The 20,521-nt window shown below is 36.3% G+C and overlaps 1 protein-coding gene across 4 annotated transcripts in view; it reads left to right on the top strand.

Moving 5' to 3' along the window:
• The window catches only part of ARAP2 (ArfGAP with RhoGAP domain, ankyrin repeat and PH domain 2), a 172,512-nt gene that overhangs the window by 118,228 nt on the left and 33,763 nt on the right, over window positions 1–20,521 (top strand). For 3 of the 4 annotated variants that reach the window (XM_032334057.1, XM_032334059.1, XM_032334056.1), the window contains 2 exons: window positions 1,500–1,617; window positions 10,103–10,231. In XM_032334057.1, coding sequence (XP_032189948.1) covers window positions 1,500–1,617; window positions 10,103–10,231 — 247 coding nt within the window. The remainder of the gene's footprint in view (window positions 1–1,499; window positions 1,618–10,102; window positions 10,232–20,521) is intronic. The other variant, XM_032334058.1, reaches the window with a different exon arrangement.

The raw sequence follows: 20,521 nt of genomic DNA, 5'->3' as shown, positions 1-20,521 counted from the left end.
CATTACCTCTGCCACCAGAGGCCGGTGAAGCAAGTAATGTCTCAAGCTCACATGAATACAAACTGGGAATTAAATAAGTGTTAAAGCCAGAACACATACTTTGACCATCATATTCCTAACCTGGTGATCATCATATTGATTTGTATAGTCCTTGGAGTAATAATTTCCAAAGCGTGCTTTGGGTAGTTCTTGTAGTTCTGGGGGTTCCCGTCCTTGGGAGTCTTCTGGGATAAGGAACGGAATTCCGGTTTTCCATTCCTTGGTCAACCTCCTTCACAGTTTAGTGTCTTAGTAATTTATTATTTTAAGAAAGGGTTATGCTTCTTTAAAAAATGTTACAGCCATTCAGGTGAGCAGCATTATTGAAATGACTCATCCAATGTTTCTACTACTACAAGTTTTCCAATTTTTCCAGATAGTGAGGTTTTTATTCTTTAAAGATTATATTTCATTTGGCTTTTAAAAATAGAAACCAGTAGACTTTATGGTATCATTCATACATTCTGAATGTTACACATTCCACAAAGTCCAGAAGAGAGACTGTAGATGCTACCTGTAAGAAAGTGTGTTTTATGTTACTTATATAAATGCGAATGCTTTTGCTTATGATTGGTACTGGACAGGAGAAATGGTAATGAGCACATTCCTTTTTGAAGAAATTTTTAAATAGGGCCATACTTTCACTGAAGATGTGCAAACTAGGTTGCAGTTGCAATATCCCAATGTTTAAAACATCTTCTGTTTGTTTAGCATTAGAACTAAATTCATGTTGAAGAAAGTCACTTGCTTTTGTCTAGTATACCTTTAAGAATGGTTTAAAAAAAGAAAGAAAGAAAGAAGGAAAGAAAGAAAGAAAGAAACCAGTGAGAATTCCCTAAAGTCCCTGAAGAAGATGGTGTGGTTATGCCATGGCCTGAGGCTTTGGGACTCTTGTGGAACTGGCCCCAGGGCTGGCACGGCAGATTCTGCCCTCTGCCCTGAAATCCCGGCTCCAGCTTGCTCCTGTGTCTCACCATCTGTCATAGGCACAGCAGGGCACACCACAGCCCACTAAAACCCTGGAGCTTTTTGGCATGGTAGACAGCAGTCGATTGTGTATAATTCAGGGCCCAGACCGAATAAACCAAACTGCTGTGAACTCTTGATTACTGAACTGATGAGTAAAAATTTTTAGTCCTGGAATACCATTAGATTCATTGTCTGGTGAATCCTTCCTTGAGTGATCTAATGGCTCACTAAGTGAGAGAAAAAAAAAAAAATTCTTCCTGATTATGTCTTTACTGTAATATCTTTTTGCACTCACATTAAAATGTATTCTAGTTTATGGAGAAGAACTGAACAGGCTGTTTTTCTATGTGCTTAGAGAAGCTAGGTAAGCATACTAAGTGAGAAACTTAGAGCATCATAAGTTGGTAGATGGGGTGAGTACTGTTGGTGCTGTCATTAGGTGACTTCTGTGTGTGACATACATTCTTGAAGGAATTTTGCCTCTTTTATAGATCTCTCCTGTGATGGAAGCAGAGGAATTAACTAATGATATATTAGCAATAAAAAATATAATTCCTATGAAAGGTGATATCTGGGCCACATTTGAAGTCATTGAAAATGAAGAGCTAGGTAAGTGATTTTCATTCTAAGATTCTTAAATTCCTTATAGTGTGAAGAAGTGCTATTTTTGTGACAAGTCATTACAGACGTGTTTTTTAAAGATTAACATCTCATTTTGAATTCCCTTCTACCTCCGTACATGTGTTAATATGTTATTGCCACTTGAGAGTGTCCTCCTATGATTTTACTCATCTTGATAATTATTTTCTTGACTATAAAAATACAGTGCAAAACATTAGGCATCTGTGTTGCTGCTTTATGAAATAGGTCTTTGTTTATAAGGACAAGCAGTTTGATTTGTAACCATATTTGAAATGGCCACCCACCTCATTCCTGTTTATTAGTCTTTTAACAAAAACAGAGAATATTGATTTAAAAGATTAGTATTTTAAAAAACAATTTGTTTTAAGCTGAGGGGAAGCTTTATTTATTTATTTATTTATTTATTTTATTTTTTTGGCTTTTTCCCTGTCCTCTCTCTGTCTTCAGTGGTGTGCATCAGATATTTTGTCATCTTTTATCTCAGAGATAGAAGGACGGAGAGAGCTTTTAGAACCCCGTGACTACCCCAGTAGTCAAGTGCTGAATAAGCTTTACATTCCAATGACACCGTTTGGTTGTAAAGACCTCTAGGAGGAAAAAAAAAAAAAAAAAGAAAGATGCAGAATGTCTTTGTACCTTGACCATCTGTCTAGCTGATACCTACTAAGGTCTTGGGACCCTTTCAAGTATAGTTGTCAAACTGCCAAAAGTAAAATCTTGCCACCTGCAAGCTCAAGATAAAAATTAAAATTCAACGTCAAAATACCCCATTGTGTATCATTAGGAGTTTTGCAGTCAATGTCAGAATGAAGTGGGATGTCAGATACTTTGTCTTTCATTAGTTCATCTTGATGTGTTCATATCTTTTTACAGTGTGTGATTCTTTAAAAATCTAATTTGTATTAAAAAGTAAATTTTTAAATAGTCCTTGTCAAGAGTCCATGACTCCCATGCTTTGGTGTTGGTTCACACTGTGTCTCCTCATACTCAGTCACTCCATTTACAGGAGATGATATAGTGGATAATCACTGTGAATGCCCCACACCCGAACCCAGCTTCCAAGCCCACTTGATTTGGTTCACGCTTTGCTTGCCCTTTCTGTAGAGTTTATTGTTAATTATGATTCCCTTTCCTTTTGAAGGTCTTCACTCTGTTTTTGATACTGCATGGATTCTCCAACCTGCCTTTCTAATCGTTTTAACTCATTTGTCAGTTCTTTTTGGTCTATCCCTTTAGTGGTAGGTTTCTACTGACCCAATCTCCTTTGCCATCTTTTCTTATTTAACATGTTCTTTTATAGATAATCCCTTCTTTCTCTGTACTTGCCTAACCTTCATGAGCTGGTGTTTCCCCAATGTGTCTTTATTCTCCCCAATCTGGGCCAACAGTTGACCTCCTTTAAAACCCATACTAAGGGTTCCTTTGCACTTTGTCTTATCTTACAGTGCCCATCACATGGATTTATATTTATCTCTTGGGAGCTCCTTGGAAGGAAGGGGGATCTTTCTTTTCTCTATCTCTGGTGTGTTGCATAGTGCCTTGGACATATTTGCCAGATGATTAAAGTCTACTGAACAAGTGAAGCACAGTCTTTGCATTACTGTAGGTATATGGATGGTGCAGGCTTTTGCTTTTTTGTTGTTTCGTTTTAGGGAAAGGGGGTAGGTCACTAGCTTCATCATATTTGTGAGTAAAAGATAACTATTACTGCCAAAAGCATATTTCTAAAATTACAAATAAAATCATATTGTTCCATCGTTTGAAACCCTTTCCTTATTTCCTTATTGCCTATCCTTCAGTATTCAAATAACCTCAAATAACCTTTCCTCCATGATGATGTTTAGATGAACATAGTTCTTCTCACTGAGCTTTTTTCTGATTACTAGTTTATTATCTATAACACTGCACATTGTCTAACTTGTAGAATAGTAATGTGTATATATCTGGTTCTGCTAGATCCTATTTTTTTTAGGACATTTACCATGTTTTTTAGGCCCTTAACATCTGTCACTACCTCTAGTATAATGCATTGATGTGGAATATACCCCACAAATATCTTGTTAACTGAGGTGGAACAAAAATAGGTGAATTCTGAACTTGAGCGACTTGGACTGTTGCTCTTTGGCTTAGACGTATCAAAATGCGGAAGGTACTTGGAGTGATTTCTGCTTAGGTTAGGAATCACTAGGAGATCTCACGGCCCAGTTTAGCTCTTAGACAGCTGACTGTTTACTATATGCTTCTGTTGCTGTTGTTTTTATGAGGAGATCCACAGCAGAATCATCAATCATGGATTTGGGGGTAGCCATCCCCTCCCCACTACTCTTACTCTCTCAAGGATTGAATCAAAGCAGATCCCTGTGTCCATCACTGGAGCTCTGTGCCTTTGGGCATTGGCGTTCCTGACTGAGAGGCTTGAGAAGAATGAGTGAGGATAGATAGGAATTCTATATAGCTAGAAGAGAGATTTCAGTAAACATCGTTGCTGGATTTCTCTTGGAAAATGAAGGGTTGCTTACTCTGAAAAAAAGTATCAACTTGCATATGACAGTTAGTACATCACAAATATAACATTGGATTGGTTGTTTCTTTCTGTTTTTTGGTTCAATTAAAAAAAAGTTTTGATGAGAATGTAAAAAAAACTTAGGAGACCTCAAGTTGTTTGGATTCACAAATGTCTAAATATGTTATCAAAGGAACACCAAGAAAAAAGACATTTGATGGAGTTAAGAATTCAGATTTGGCATGGTTTTAATATTTGTCCACTCATTAAGTAGAATTCACTGGAAGAGAAAGCGAAGATCATTTTTACTGCTTCTAAGGGAGCGATGCTGGGAGAGCAGCAGAGGCGCCTGTGATTGTGCGCGCTTACCGAAGCAGATGGGAACCTGTGTGCTCCGCCTGACCTTCTGAAATGTTAAAAGCTTTATTTCTAGTAACTTGCAGGGAAGAGAAAGTGAAATATAAAAAGAAGATAAAAGTGAAGGCGTTGGTAGTCACAAGATTGTAGCTGATAGGAAGAATGTCAGCAGGTAATTGCTGCTTTTTCAAATGTAAATATAAATTCCCCCAAGTAACAAAGTAACCAAAAATAAATAGATAGCTAGATAGGTAAATAGGTAAGGAAGTGAATCAGAAGTGCTGAATTTTACTTTAGGTGTCAGTAAATTTTAAAGCAATAGTTTTCTACCCTAACTTATCCAGTGCCCCTTTTTAATAATAATTATTTTGTAATGTTCCTTTTACCCTTCTGAGATAATTTATTATACTTACTTATTTTTTTAAGATTTTATTTATTTTTTTGACAGGGGAAACACATGGAGCGAGGCAATAGATGCAGGGGGGGTGGGAGAGGGAGAAGCAGGCTACCTGCTGAGGAGGGAGCCGAATGGGGGTCCCCATCCTAAGATGTTGGGATCATGACCTGAGCTGAAGGCAGAGGCTTAAGCTTAATGACTGAGCCACCCAGGTGCCCCTATTATACTTACTTTTACACAAATTAATATATTTCCCTAATTATATAAAAACGACAGGAAATTATGTATTGTGTAATTGCTCAGACACTCCTAGATGGCTGAGGATAATGAACATAGATTCTTAAACCTATAAATGGAATTCGGGATGCGACAACTACAATGCAGACCAAAGCATGTCCATTTGTGACTCTTGTATCATCGGCATCATTACTGTCATTGGTGAAATACTATCTTAGTCCATTTGGGCTGTTCTAACCATTCTGTAGACTGGGAGCTTATAAACAGTAGAAATTATTTTTCACAGTTCTGGAGACTGGGAAGTTTCACAAGATCAAGGTGCCAGCAGATTCAGTGTCTAGTGAGAGCCTGCTTCTAGCTTCATAGAAGGCTGTCTTTTCCCTGTGTTCTCGCATGGTGGAAGGGAGCTCTTTGGGGTCTCATTTATTTTAAAAGGGCACTAACCCCATTCATGAGGGCTTTATGCCCATGAACTCCAAAATGCCCTACCTTCCAATACTGTCACATTGGAGATTAGGTTCTGACAAAGAGTCATCTTGTTTTGCTTTTATGGTAGTCAGATTGATGGAAAAATGTCATATTAGGGGCGCCTGGGTGGCTCAGTGGGTTAATGCCTCTGCCTTTGGCTCAGGTCGTGGTCCCAGGGTCCTGGGGTCGAGCCCCGCATCAGGCTCTCTGCTCGGCCAGGAGCCTGCTTCCTCCTCTCTCTGCATTCCTCTCTGCTTACTTGTAATCTCTCTCTGTCAGATAAATAAATGAAATCTTAAAAAAAAAAAAAGTCATATTAAAACCATATAAATATTTTCAGAATTTATATGTAAAGTTGCTGGATTCTAGGCTCAATTTATGGATTGGTTTTCCCTCTAAATGAATGTCTGATGGGACATTTGAAATTTGTACTGGATAAAGAAAAGTCATTCTTTGTCTCATTCTTTGAAAGATGCAAGCATACTTAACCCCTGCTGCCAATCACTAAGACAAGCTGAAACCCACTCTAGGAGAAGGTATTGCCTTCATCTAGGTATGCTCTTATTATAATGTTTCATCTTAAAACTGAAGCTGTCCTCTGCAGATGTAGTTCCATATCTTCAGTGCTTTCACCTGCTGAAAAAAGTAAATAAACAAATAAATAACCACCCCAGCGGCCTAGTTTAAGTAGGCTTCTGGACTGAGAAGTTCAAGTTTGTGAAGCAGTTCTGTTCTCAGAAGCAGCATCACTACAAAGTGTTTTCTTATTTCTTCCTCATAGTTACTGTGATGCAGAAGATCTGTTCATTTTTGATCAGGATTCTTTCCAGCCCATCTCCTGATAATACGGAAAGTGCTTTCACCCTCTGAGTGTGGACAGGACAGAGTAAAACTTGCATAGCTCTTAGGTTTTAACTACTGAGGGAATCATCATTGTTTCAGGAAATCCTGTGTCATTTCTGCCAGAAATTTAAGGACAGCACCTGTTATTTGGAGTGGAAAATGGATAGTTCTTTATTTAAAAAGGGAAGCCAGGTTATTCTCTGAACCTGATTTTCAGATACTGATAATGTGATTTACCTCACTAAATAACCTTTTGTTCTCAAGTAACCTTTTCTTCTCCATAACCTTTTCTTCTCAAGTAACTACACTGAATTTTCAGCAATATTTAAGCTATAGATAGTATGCAACTGAGTTATTTATTTCTAGTAATGCCCTAATGCCAGATGATGTGCATCCCATATAATCTATCATGACAGATGGTTGCAAATCGAACTATAAATACAATTTATTTATTTGTAGGAATTTATATTCCAGCAGTGTTTAATGTCTCACTTGTTCCCACCTTCTATCTCTTCAGGTGGATTTTAATGCCATTTTATAAAGGTAGCATTTGAGAGACTAATAAATACTTATCTTTTCATCTCATGCTTCAGCTCTTGCTTTTATGTAGGAATTTGGATCTTCAGGATTTTCATGCTCCTGAAGTATTTCATACTGTGATACTGATGAGAAAAACATACTTGACAAATTTTTGGCAAATTTGTATTTACTTCTGTATCTATAGTGTCAGTTATACTGTGATTTCAGTATAACTAAGACCACTTTAGAGCTGTAGTATCTACTTGTTGTAGTGACCCTCTTTAATACAAATGTTCTGATACTCAGAAGTCTCATTACCAATTTAATCTTGTAAGAAAGAAAAAGGAGCTTTTATTTCACTGCAAATACTGTTTTCCAGTTAGGAATAGAATTCTCATTTCTAAGCCAGCTGTGGGTTCATCAGTTTCCCTGAGTGCAGGATGTTGAAACTTTCTTGGTCTTATTTCCTAACCATCTTGTCACCAAGGATAGGCAAGATACTTTGTTTGGTCCTCAAAAAAAAATCTTAGCAAGTTGATGCTTTTTTCCCCAGATTACATGTGAGAAGATCATTATGAGGGACTTTACACAGTTTCCCAAAATAAAACTGAAGGGTGGCGTTTAAAAATATTGGGCTTAGAAGTAAGGTAGATTTGAGGTTCAAATCTTTGTTCTTCTCTTGAACCAGCTAGGGTTTGACTTTAGGCAAGTTGTCTCTGATCTTTGGGTTTCTTTACGTGTAAAATACGAAAATAAAATACCTAATAAAGCATGCTAAGTAGATTAAAAGTGATTATATATAATACCAGAAATGGCAAGTGTTAATTGTATCAGTGGTGTCCCAGAAATTGCAAGAAGTAGAACCAAGGATTAGGTGAATGCCGGTGTAGTAAAGAGAGTGCTCATTCTATTACTAGTCGTTTTTTTTTTGTTTTTTTTTTTTTAATACAGTTAATCTAATTATAGCCTCCATTAATAGAAGACAATCATTTATGGAGTAATCAAAAATCAAATTTATAACTTGGGCAGTTTGTGGGAAATTATTATTTTTGTCAAACCTTTCAGAAAATTATTGGAATTAGCAGTGCCTGGGTGGCTCAGTTGGTTAAACATTTGTCTTCAGTTCAGATTATGATAGGGTCCGGGGATCTAACCCCAGTCTGGCTTCTTACATCTCTCTTTTCCTCTGCCCCTACCCCCAGCTCATGCTCGCTTGCTCTCTCTTACTCAAATAAGATCTTTAAAAAAAAAAAATTACTTGAAGAAAAATGGAATTGATAAAGCACAGAAGATTTTGTCTGATTTTACAAAGAATTTTGTTTGCTGATTCATTTACAAATATTTTCTATTAATTATAGGCCACCAGAGAAATTCACGGGATACTTATTTATTGAATGTCTGTTATGTACTTATCAGTCTGCTGTGTACAAAGGATATATTTGTAAATAAAAGGCAGATTCGCCTTTAAGATGTATGGCTTAGTTGCTCATTTTTGTTGTTTTGTGTGTGTGTGGTTTAGGTAATTGCTATCATCATACTGAGTAGGCTTGCTCCAATAAGCATAGAATTCAGGCTGCATTTTCTCATACTGAGCAGTAAGCACAAATCTATTTCTTTAAACTGGAATCAGAAAAATTTGTTTTTCTGTGGACCTAAGATTATTGATAAGTTCTGGAATGCTGTGGTCATAGCAGGGGAGATCAGGATTAAGGAGGATGTGATATATTTGGTCATTTTACTTTTGATTTTATCACCAATTAAAATATCATGGTTCCTATATGAGTATGATGCTTTTGACATGCTCTTTCTTGTTTGTCATTAGCATTCTTACTTCAACTGAAAATGAACAGCCAGAATGCTGTGCTCTTTGTATTTAGGAAGGGATGAAAGAGTTGGATTGACTTACACATGGCTATGATTCTGAGAAGGCCGCATCAGCATCTTTGTGTTAAAGCTGATGTTCTTGCTATTTCAGTCATGCCATTCTCAGGGTACTGTGAAAAAGTTTGAATTTCCTTTTTTTTCCAAGCATATGTTTCTGCTGTAACATTTTATTAAATGATTGCCCTATTTTGATCAGGAAAAAACCTTCTATGAAGCTTTGATTGTAATTGTAAAAACCAGGTGTTTTTCACTCTATGCTGAAAGTTTGTGATATATTTAAAAATATGATTGCTTAGAACAAAACATATGGACAAGTATTTATCAAGGAGAAATCTGTAAGATGTCATTAACTTTTTTTTTTTTAAAGATTTTATTTATTTATTTGACAGATAGAGATTATAAGTAGGCAGAGAGGCAGGCAGACAGAGAGGAGGAAGCAGGCTCCCCGCGGAGCAGAGAGCCCGATGTGGGGCTCGATCCCAGGACCCTGGGATCATGACCTGAGCTGAAGGCAGGGGCTTTAACCCACTGAGCCACCCAGGCGCCCCAGATGTCATTAACTTTTTGATTTTAGACTATTGTATCAATAGTTACTATATAATATTGCCACATAATATTTCTGATTGATATTTTCACTAGTGGCTATAAATGACTTAGTAGTGTTTTATGATTCTTTTCATCTATTCTCTGTTGAAGGCATATTTTATAAATTCATATGAATTGACTGTGATAGTTTCAGCTCTAAATTTTTCATTGGTATTGATCAGAAATTATAGCATGCTAATCATGTTGGGATAAACAAAGGTTATTACTTACTACTGAACAAAATTAACTTTGCTAGTCCTTTTACAATTAATTACTTGCATATGCAAATAGCTTTCCATAAGCAAACCAGAATGTTACCTGAATTAAAAAGAAGATGGAATAAAAAACTGGTTTCTTTTACAAAAGGGTAGCATTATTTGAGATTTTATCTAAAGGATAGTACCTCTGAATTTTTTTTTTCAAAAGCTGAGTAACAGATGTCCCTGTACAGATTCATTTATACAATAAATTAAATTTCATCATATGCTTAATGGTGTTCTATGTGTTAAGGTCTCTTATCTGTAGTCCTAGCATTGTTATTGTATAACATAAGATGTGGTTATATTTTTTGTTGCATACAGATCTATTTTAAAGGATATTTGAAAATTTATAAAAACTGATTTTTTTTTTCCAATTTGATCTGGTTTTATTTTTTGCAGAACGTCCTCTTCACTACACAGAAAATGTGTTAGAACAGGTACTTCGGTGGAGTTCATTATCTGAACCTGGCTCTGCTTATCTCGTGGTGAAGAGATTCTTAACCATTGATACAATTAAACACTATAATGGTAGGTGTTATTTCACATTGCAACTACAATTGCAACTTCAAGTGGCTAAAAGATACTGATCATGGCATAAGTATTATGTAATAAAGTAAAAAAAAAAAAATTTGGAAACTAAATACAGAATCCACTTGATGCAGTATTGGAGGATTGGAAGGCGAATATATAGACAGGAGTCCCAAGTGCCAGGTTCAGACTTTCCTGGAAAGTAGCAGTCTGCTAATAGCTGGCTAATTTGACAGTCCCAAGTTAAGGTTTTTATAATGAATGTTTTCTATTTTTAAAAGGACTTTTGCAGTACTTAATGTGTTTTTCTAAGTTTTAAATAGATGGTGATTCTTCTTCCTGAATTGTGTTTCCATTTGAAAGTTCTCTAGGCATTCAAGAAGTGCAAGTTATACAGGCCCTGAGACTGAGTGGTTGTTGTTAATTCCCACTTATTCTGGGGTGATTTGTGGGGAAAAAAAAAAGAATAAAGAAAGTACAAAATGTTACGCTTCCAATAAGTATACTTGCCATCCAGTTAGGAGAAGACATGTACACATGTAAAGTTATATAAGTTAGCTAGGACAAGGGAAACATGCCAGCCAGTCTCTGAACCCTTGTGAACTATCAGAGAACTTTTTTTTCAAACTGATTCTTCTGTTGTCATTAACTGACAAATTAGAGAAAAGATCTTCTGCTGGCGCTCTACGTAAACCAACTCCGAAAGCAAAGAATTTAAGTTTTATAAGATAAAATTTACTACAGCTTTTGCAATAGATATTAATAATGACTGTTACTATCTATTTATCACATATCATTAACTGAGCTCTGTACCTAACAAAGCTCATTTCAAGTTTTTTAAAATTTCCAAATGGGGAAAGAGAAGTACACAGAAATGAAGTAATTTGCCCTAGATCATACAGTTACTAAATATTGGATTTGAGAACAGATTGGTCTGTCTTCTAATTTTATATATATGTACAGCTCTTAAATGCTATAAACCTGCTTAGAAGGATTTCAGGCTCTCCAGCTAATAGCCATAGATCAGTAAGCTCTTAACTGGACCACAGCTAATCTGATACATTCCTGATTTCATGGTAATGTCCTAGCACTAGGATAGCAAGCTCCGTTGTGACTCTTAGTAGGATGCTAGTCCTCTGGGAGCACTCCACCCACTGACCTCATCTAATCCCAGTTCCCTTCCTAAAGACCCTACCAGGAGGTAGGGTTTCAGCATATGAATTCTGGGGAACACAAACATTCAGTCTGTCACGTGTCCTTTATATCTCAGACGTCTGTTCTGTATCTCGTATACTTACCTGAGAGCATTCTGACAGAAGGCTAGCAGCGTAACAACTTCTGTGTCATTCTCGTCTTTACATCTAAACAGGTATTTTCTTCTTGCTGGAGAAATTTAGCCTTTTAGAAACCATTATCTTATTTTAAATTCTTTTATTATAACTGTATATGTTTTTGACCACATACCCACAACTCTTTGGGATTGCAACAGAAATTTTCTCTACTCCTACAGATGTGACATGATGTAGAGCAGTAGCTCTCAGGTGGGTTCTCTTTTTGTTCCCCTGGGGACATTTGGCAATGTCTGTAGACATTTCTGAATCACAACTAAATGTTTCTGGTGTTTAGTGAGTAGGGACCAGAGATGCTGTTAACCATCCTATAAAACATAAGACAGATTTTCACAAAGAATTATTTGGCTCCAAATGTCAGGGGTGCCAATGTTGAGAATTTCCCAGTCAGATAATCTGTGAAATCTGTTCTAGCTCCTAAATTCTCTTATTTCATGTTGACACTGAGATGAAGAAATAGTATCGAGCTTATGAACCAAGACCTGTCCACATTATGAAATATATATAATAGGTTCTCCTGGTTTCTTTTCTTTTAGAAAATCATCTTTTCAGGTACATTTTAATTTTTCTGGTGAGAATTTTTCTTTTCCTTTTCCAAGTATTCTTCTGAAATGTGTCTAATTTACCATGTTACAAAGTACTTGAAACCCATACCTAGACATAGTACCTTAGCTCTTGTTTGAATGCTAGTGGATTGGCCAGATGAATGAAAACAGACAAGAATAAGATCTTAAAAAGGCTGTGATATAAAAGAAAGTTTCGTGCAGGTAGGGGCGGGGGATAACCAATGCAAGAATACTATTAAGTGCCCTTGGTCTTTAATGAAAAAAACAAGAGCATACACATTGAGCTGGTTGAGAGCAGTCACATCTGAGTAGAATCCTTAAGGTTGCTTAAGGACCCAGAGAAGTGGTAGAGTAGGGAGCTGTGCTTGTTCTGTCTGTAACTGGGTCAGAAGATTAGGTGTCAGCATGATGCCCACATATTCCTGCGTGTCCTCTTCATGGGGTTGGGAGTGTGTCCTTCTGGTGTGAAAGTATCAGGCTGTTGTAAGGTGTTGACAAAATATCTGTATAAAAACTGAAGATCCCAAGCAGTGGAAAGCAGGCTCACATGATAGGATCAGGGATTTGAAGGAAATATTCTCTAAGGTAAAATGTCAGCAAACTTTCGTGTTGCTCTCCTATCTCCTTCATTCCTCTGGGGTGGGAGCCATAAAACACATGCTTGTGCGCTGCCCTGTCCCTTCCTCTGGTTTCCAAATGAGTATCCAAATTATAATTATAGTTTCTGTAGTTCTTTCTACCAGGAAATTATTTCTCTTTGCATGGGAAAAAAAAAAAAAAAGGTGTTAGAGTAACACCAACAGCAAATAGATTATTGGACCATTTCATGTTAGTAGTTAATGCATTTTTGGTCAAAGATAGAAGTGCCGATGCAGTAAATATTTTTAGAACTTTATTTTTTATCTTCTAGGCAATAACATTTTTATAAATGTTTTTTAATTAGAGCTTGATTTATATTCAGATTGTCAAAGCAAAATAATCTCTTTCATTATGGTTTGCTCTGCATCTGTGTGAATTTAAGATTATCATTTTAAAGCAACTCCGGCCGGTTGTTTATTTTTTTAAATCAATTTCTTAGGTCATGGTTTGTTTTCCCTGTAATTGTATCTTGCAGTAACCTGGAGTTTATAAATACTTCTTTTGGTGTATATTTGGTGATAGATTTTAGGTTGGTTAGATATTCCGTCTACTTTGTCTCTGTCTTGGCAAATGTCTCCTAAATCAATCACAATGACCACCTCCTCCAGAATCATTGCTCCGTTCATTACATCCACTGCTCCTTAAAATTGGGATCTAAAAGGAAAGGAATGAAAATAAGTCAGATGTGATTTTTCTGTCAGTTTGTTAGCAGAAAAACTGAAATCATCTCAGAAATGCATTGCTCTTCATGACAGAAAAGGAATAATGTGAAGAGTTTTTCTTAACATTTTCTTACTTTAACCTGGGGAGCAAGTGCAAATTAGCAGAATTTGAAACAAGGGTAGTTGGTTGCAACCACACTTTTTTCTCAGTAACAAATAGCTAATGTTTTAACATTTTGTTAAGATAAAAAGTAGTACTATCTGTGTTTTTCCATACTTAATGTGTAGTTGCCACAGATATTACTATCTGCCTACCTGACCCTATCTCTATTCCTGTGTGTATGTGTATGTGTGTGTGTGTATGTGTTTGTATATATACATGACTTGCACTTCATTAATTGAATTTTTCTGATTTATATGACAAATCACAAGCATATAGTTTTTTTACATTACATTTTCAACACCTCCTTGCTAAGTCAAAAATTTTATCAAATAAGTTTAAAGGCTTAGGGTAGTGTAGGGGTTTTCATTCCCTTAATTTTCTCATTTTATCCGAACAATTTAAAATGTTGGCATCACAAATAGGAGTGGATTTTAAAATCATCCAACACTTAATTTCTGCTCATTCATTTAAGGTAATGAACTAGCATACTTTACTTTTATAAAAGTATATGAGAGTAAATAAATTTTCTGTTGCCTCTACTTAGAAATCAATTTTGTGTTCTTCAAAAGCAGCATTTTATTTCTTAGAAACATTTTATGCCATTGCCATTATTGTAATGAGGAGTTAACTGACTTGAAAAGGAAGATAATAGTCCTCAAATTTCCTTTCTACCCCATGGATTATGATTGAGACTTTACGATAGGGAGAATAAAACTTCATTTAATTTGCCATTTAGACTTTGTCATAACTAATCTTACTAGACTGTCTTTTGTTATCATTATCCCTTGTATTGAGTTAAGCTTCAGCATCTCTATCACAGGTAAACCATAAATGAATACTTTCTGTAAGGCTCCAGAATAAATAATTTTATTGCTTTGCTAAGACTTGCTAAAGTCTTATTTTAAGCATTAAAGATCTTTAAAATTACCCAGATAGAATGTGAGACATAGAATCAAGTTTTAATGATCTCAATGGGGAAGAAATACTTTTAAGATATAAGATGTAACTCAAATGCAGATCCCTATGGGTTTCTAAATTTAGATTGCTGCATATGACAGATGCTTTGGAATTAAATTTGCATTAGAATAGAATAGTTCAAAATGCAACTGCTTCTGGCAAATACAGACCTGGAAAGCTACACCATTCACTATGAACTGACTTAGGAAAATAAAAGAAAATTCCAGCGAAAATAGTACAAGTCCATAAATCATAGTCTAGCTGAAATGATTCGCTTTCCATTCCCCATCAAATCTTTTTAAGTCCAAATGTGTATAAACGTTGAAGGTAAGCCTTGTCCACGTCAAATGGAAGTATCCTCTTGGAAATTGATGAGTCTTTGATATTCACTATGAAGCATGAATGTTCTGACTTCTTTTAATATTGTAATTCTGTAGTGAGAAAACCAACTGGTAAGTTTCTATTAGGAATCTACCAGGCATCTACTGTGGAAAATTTGAAGGATTGTTAAGCATTATCTTTCCGTACAAGGAACAGAAAATCTAAATGTATGAAGTCTATTTAAATTCTATTGAAATTCTAAGGCTAGGGTGCCTGGGTGGCTCAGTGGGTTAAGCCGCTGCCTTTGGCTCCAGTCATGATCTCAGGGTCCTGGGATCGAGTCCCACATTGGGCTCTCTGCTCAGCAGGAGGCCTACTTCCCCCCGCTCTGTCTGCCTCTCTGTCTACTTGTTATCTCTGTCTGTCAAATAAACAAATAAATCTTTAATAAATAAATAAATAAATAAATAAATAAATAGGTTAATTAATTAATTCTAAGGCTACAAACAGAGCATGCGGTACATGACTGCTAAGGGCCAAGAAGGGTATGGAGAGCTTTCAGGCACAGACAAGTGGTTCATTTAGTTGACTATTGATATCTCTTCCAACACCGATGTCTCCCATTTAACAAAATATCATTTCTTGTTTAGTTTTTCATATATGGGTTATCCTCTATAACAGGACAATGTCTTATTCTTTCACTCACTCAAAGTACACATTGAGTAAACTTTTGAAACTATAAATGAACAAAACACTTTGTTATGGCCAAGTACTGACTGAATTGCCCAGCAGGGCCATCTCAGATTTTATCTGGATGGTTAGTTAGCAAAAGCTTTCCAGAGGAAATTAGCATCATGGTATTATTGAGAAAGCAGGATATAGTCCTCTGTTTCCTGGGTTTGAATGCTTTGTGAGAGATTAGGATAGGGAGTATAGAAGGGGTTGCTGGTGGTATGACATAGGGGTGTGGTCACTGAATTCTGTTTTGGATGTCTTAAGTTTTAGTTGTCAGGTGCCCAAGGGTATATTGTCTAGAAGGGATCTAAATACCCATCACTACAGACCACATTATTTGGAACATGGTTTTAGTCTTTGGAGACTATAACATCGTGCAGTTATAGTGTGAAAGTAAAGTCATTAAGAGTACTGACCATGGAATTACCAGCATTAAGGCACGGGTGTATCAAAAGAGGCCCTTTGTGTGAAGGAACCTTCAGAAATGTTGCCAGAAAAGGACAGAGCAATGTCATGGAATCATCAAAGGAGTAAGTTTTAGGAAAAATTGTGTTTAACAAGGTAAAACGGTACACAAAGCCAGGAAAGGTACTGGAAAATGTCCTGTTACTGTGGTGATGATGGAGATGGTGGTGGTGATCATGATAATAATGGCCATTACTTGGAAGTATCTCATTATGGAAAATAGAATTCTATGGTACATGTTAAGAGACTTGAATTGTAATTATAGGGCATTTGCTTCCTAACCTTGTCACAAAACTTTGTGAGCCACAGCGTTCTCATTTACAAAATGAAATCATATTACCTGTACTTCCTACTTTAGAAAGTTGTATGGGGGATGTCTAGCAAGCTCAGTCAATAGAGCATGCAACTCTTGATCTCAAGATTATAAGTTCAAGCCTGACACTGGGTGTAGAAATTACTTAAAAAAAAAAAAAAGAAAAGAAAACAAAAACCTCAGAAAATTTACATGAGAATCAAATGCGATAAGATATATGAACACTTTGGAAAGCCTAAAGTGTTACCTATGTGTTTATTAAGAAAATGCTAAAAACAACATCATGATTTAATATAAAAGAATACATCATTTACTATGCTAATTTTTTTAAAGTTTATTATAATTCAGTGTAACAGTGAAAGCAGAATAGAAAAGTAGTTTCTAAATCTGTAACTTGCACTGTCAGTTATACGACATGGAATTTCTGGCACTTTTCTAGTCAGTCCTTCAATAATAATTATAATTTTATTATTTATGGAGACTCTAATTGTAGAAGAATGTCACCGGGTACTAGTTCTATTAAGCATTGCTTCTTCAGTACAAGTAGCATAAAGGAAAATAGACTGGGAATGAGTCAGGGAACGTATTTGGCTTTTTCTAAGACATAGATTACTTTCCAGCAGCTAATACCAGTTTGGTTTCTACTCAGTTGCAGAACTAAATTTTACTGAAATGCATTTTGACCGAATGTCATGCAGCGAGAACAACGTATCTGAAATTCTGCTTTCTCTACATCATAAAAAATGCGCATGTTCTTTGTCACACGGTTATTTGTCTTTCCAGCCTGGCTTATTTTCCTTAGCATAATATCCTCTAGGTCCTTCAGACAAAACAAAACAAAACAACGAATAAATAAACAGCAGAATCAGACTTATAAATACAGAGAACTGGTGGTTGCCAGAGGGAAGGGGGTGGAATGGGGGAATTGAGCAAAATGGTAAAGTGAGTGGGAAGTACAGGCTTCCAGTTAGAGAATGAATAATCACGGGATTAAAAGGCACAGCATGTGGTGGGGGCACCTAGGTGGTGCAGTCAGTTAGGTATCTGACTTTGGTTTCTGCTCAGGTCATGACATCAAGCCCTGAGTCGGGTTCTGTGCTCAGCATGGGGTCTGCTCAGAATTCTCTCTTCCTCTCCCTCATGCTCATGCTCTCTCTCTCTCTCTCAAATAAATGGTTTTGTTTTGTTTTGTTTTGTTTTAAAGGCATAGCATAGGGAATAGTCAGTATTATCATAATAGTGTTGTAATGGGACAGATAGTAACTATACTTTGGGGGACATAGCATAAACTTGTCAAATCACTGAATCATATACCTGAAACTAATGTAACATTGTGTGTCAACTGTACTCAAAAAAGAAAGAAAGAAATATACATCCTCTATATAATCGATGTCAAAGAAAAATGTGCCTAATTTTTAATTTGTAGGAGATTTTTAGCTATTAGGTAACAAATATTGCCAGTATCACGTGGTCGTGGCACGTTTTCAAGAGGATGTCTCTCCCGGAAACTGCCCATTTGCCTCCATTACAGTTCACGGGCAGAGATGGAATAAGGAATTTTTTCAGGTAATGTGTAGCCTTGAAGAAATAATCTTTGCCAGCAAAAGAAGGGGAACACATAGAGACCATGAAATATAGAAAAAAATGGAACTTTTAAAAATCCTGTTGTCTTGTTCAGAGAAGGGAATTTCACTTAAATTTATTAAGGTGATCAACTTAAGTTCTTGTTCAGAACTAAATTCTATCTTAAAGTTAAGAAATATGACATAACAGTACATTTTAGTTACTACGCATTTACTCTGTGCCAGATGGTGGGTTGAATACTTTGCATTCACCCTCTCGTTTATTCTTCCTAGTTAGTCTACTAGTACTTACTAGGCCTTTACAGATGGAGAAATTAGGATATGTAGACATTACATCACTCCCTCAAGGGGACCTGCTTGTAGGTGGTGGAACAGGCATTTGAATCAAGATGTCTCCAAATCCAGGCCATATATTCTGTCGTAACCCACCTAGTATCCTGAAATCAGGTGTAAGTCAGATTTCAGTTTTTCAAACTCTTAAAAATTCAGTCTCTAAATCCTCAGGACTTTGAAAGTATAGTTCTTTCTGGTTTTGCTTTCTGTATGTAGTCTTCATAGTACAGAGGAAAATGATGTGTGTCATCTGTTAAATTCTACTTCCCCTGTCCCCAGCACTGTTCTAAGTACTTTATATACTAAACCCATGGGGTATTGTAGGTGTCCCCGTTTTGCCGTTGAAGAAACTGAGATTCAGAGATTACTGCCTGAGATTGGGTGTAGGATGTGGTTGTCATTAAAATTCAGTTGCAAAGTGTGCTCTCAGTCACTGTGCTATGTCAGTTCTCCCATAGGCTGGGGAGGAAAATCCAAGGTACACACTGTTTTAAAAAGCAAATATGAAATTATCATGTACTTTAAAGCAAAGTATTAAGCAAATATAGTTTATGCATTCAGGAACTAAGTTCTATCTTAAAGTTAAGAGACATAACAAGTATGGACTAGAATAGTTAGAAGAAAAATCTCTAAGTTGGGAGTAGTGGGATAGAATTTATATAGAAGCAAGAGAATGGAATTTCACTTAAATTTATTAAGGTGATCAACTTAAGTCTTGCATGGAGATGAGGATTAGTTTTCCAAACAGTATATTATGATCGACTGAATTTTAAATATATTTTAATTTAATATTTTATAGAGATGAGTAGGACAAGTTCAGTTTAGCCTTTTAAATGTCAGGAAAAAGGTAGACGTTTGGTAGTAAGAAAGTTAGTCTTTGAAGGGAGTTGGGGGGAGGGGATTAACCTGTTAGAACAGCATTTGCGTAACACCAATCTGGAGTCATTTGCTGGACCCATTAGAAAAGAGGATGGTGTTACAGAATCCTGGAATCTCCAGGTAGTCAGTAGGAAAGGCAGGGGTTAGAAGATAACATTGGGAATGTAATAGAATTGGGCCCCAAAGAGAAATTCTCAAAGAGCAATGGCTGACTTGCCCACTGCCTGCCGTGGAGGATAAAAGAAGAACATATATTTTAGTAGTACCATTCCTGGATTTATGTTTCTCCCTCCTGTGTCTCTCTCTCTGCCTCTCCTTACCAAGAAATTTCCACCTCCTCTACACATCAGTTCTTTTGTTGGGATTAGGGACCACTAAATAGGAATTGTTCTTTTTGTATAAAAACTTGAGGATTTCAGGTGATTTGGAAAAATTTCTTTTTGTTGTTTTTATTGCCCCAGTAATATGATAATCTATTCTGTTTAAATAAATTTGGCCATTCTGTTTTGTTTCATGCCTGTGACTTTTAAGGGCTTTTCTAATTAATAATAACCTTAGAGCACAACTGAGAATACTATTCTTTTTTTCTTGACTCCACTGTTAACTCGAAAGACATTTTAAGTCCAATTGTGCCTTCCTTGTCCTATCAATCAACAAGACAGGAAGAGGGATTTGTGATTTTCTAGAGAAAACATATGTTGGAAATTTATTGGAATAGAAGACAAAAAGGTAGTAAAGGAAATTCTGCCCATTAGAGTATATCCCAGAAACTTCCTCTGAAGGAATTAAGTTCTTGGGGAGTGCATTAAATCTTCAAATTTGTGACATTTGGGGAAAAATAAGATGATTTTCCCAAGTTACTTAAAGGCTTCTTTTAGTACATTAATCATGTGCTATGCAGGTTTCTTTTTCAATTAAAAGCAAAATTACAGGGGCGCCTGGGTGCTCAGTGGGTTAAAGCCTCTGCCTTCGGCTCAGGTCATGATCCCCGGGTCCTGGGATCGAGCCCCGCATCGGGCTCTCTGCTCAGCAGGGAGCCTGCTTCCTCCTCTCTCTGACTCCCTCTCTGCCTACTTGTAATCTCTGTCTGTCAAATAAATAAATAAAAATTAAAAAAAAAAAAAGCAAAATTACAGAGTATGTCCTGTGTTTTTTCTTTCCTTTTCTTCTTTTTTTTACATTCTTAGTACGTAGAAGTATTCCATGCTTATTAACTTACACCATGCTGAGGACTGAGGTCATGGATGATATGACATGTGAAATCATTCTTTTTGATTGGGTCAGAGGGATTTAATGTATATTGAATGACCATAGGAAGGGGTGTA

The sequence above is a fragment of the Mustela erminea genome, chromosome 2, assembly GCF_009829155.1.
Source record: "Mustela erminea isolate mMusErm1 chromosome 2, mMusErm1.Pri, whole genome shotgun sequence".
In the NCBI taxonomy this organism is placed as follows: domain Eukaryota; kingdom Metazoa; phylum Chordata; class Mammalia; order Carnivora; family Mustelidae; genus Mustela; species Mustela erminea.
Note: the sequence above shows the minus strand (reverse complement) of the source record. Positions and strands in the feature narration are given on the sequence as shown.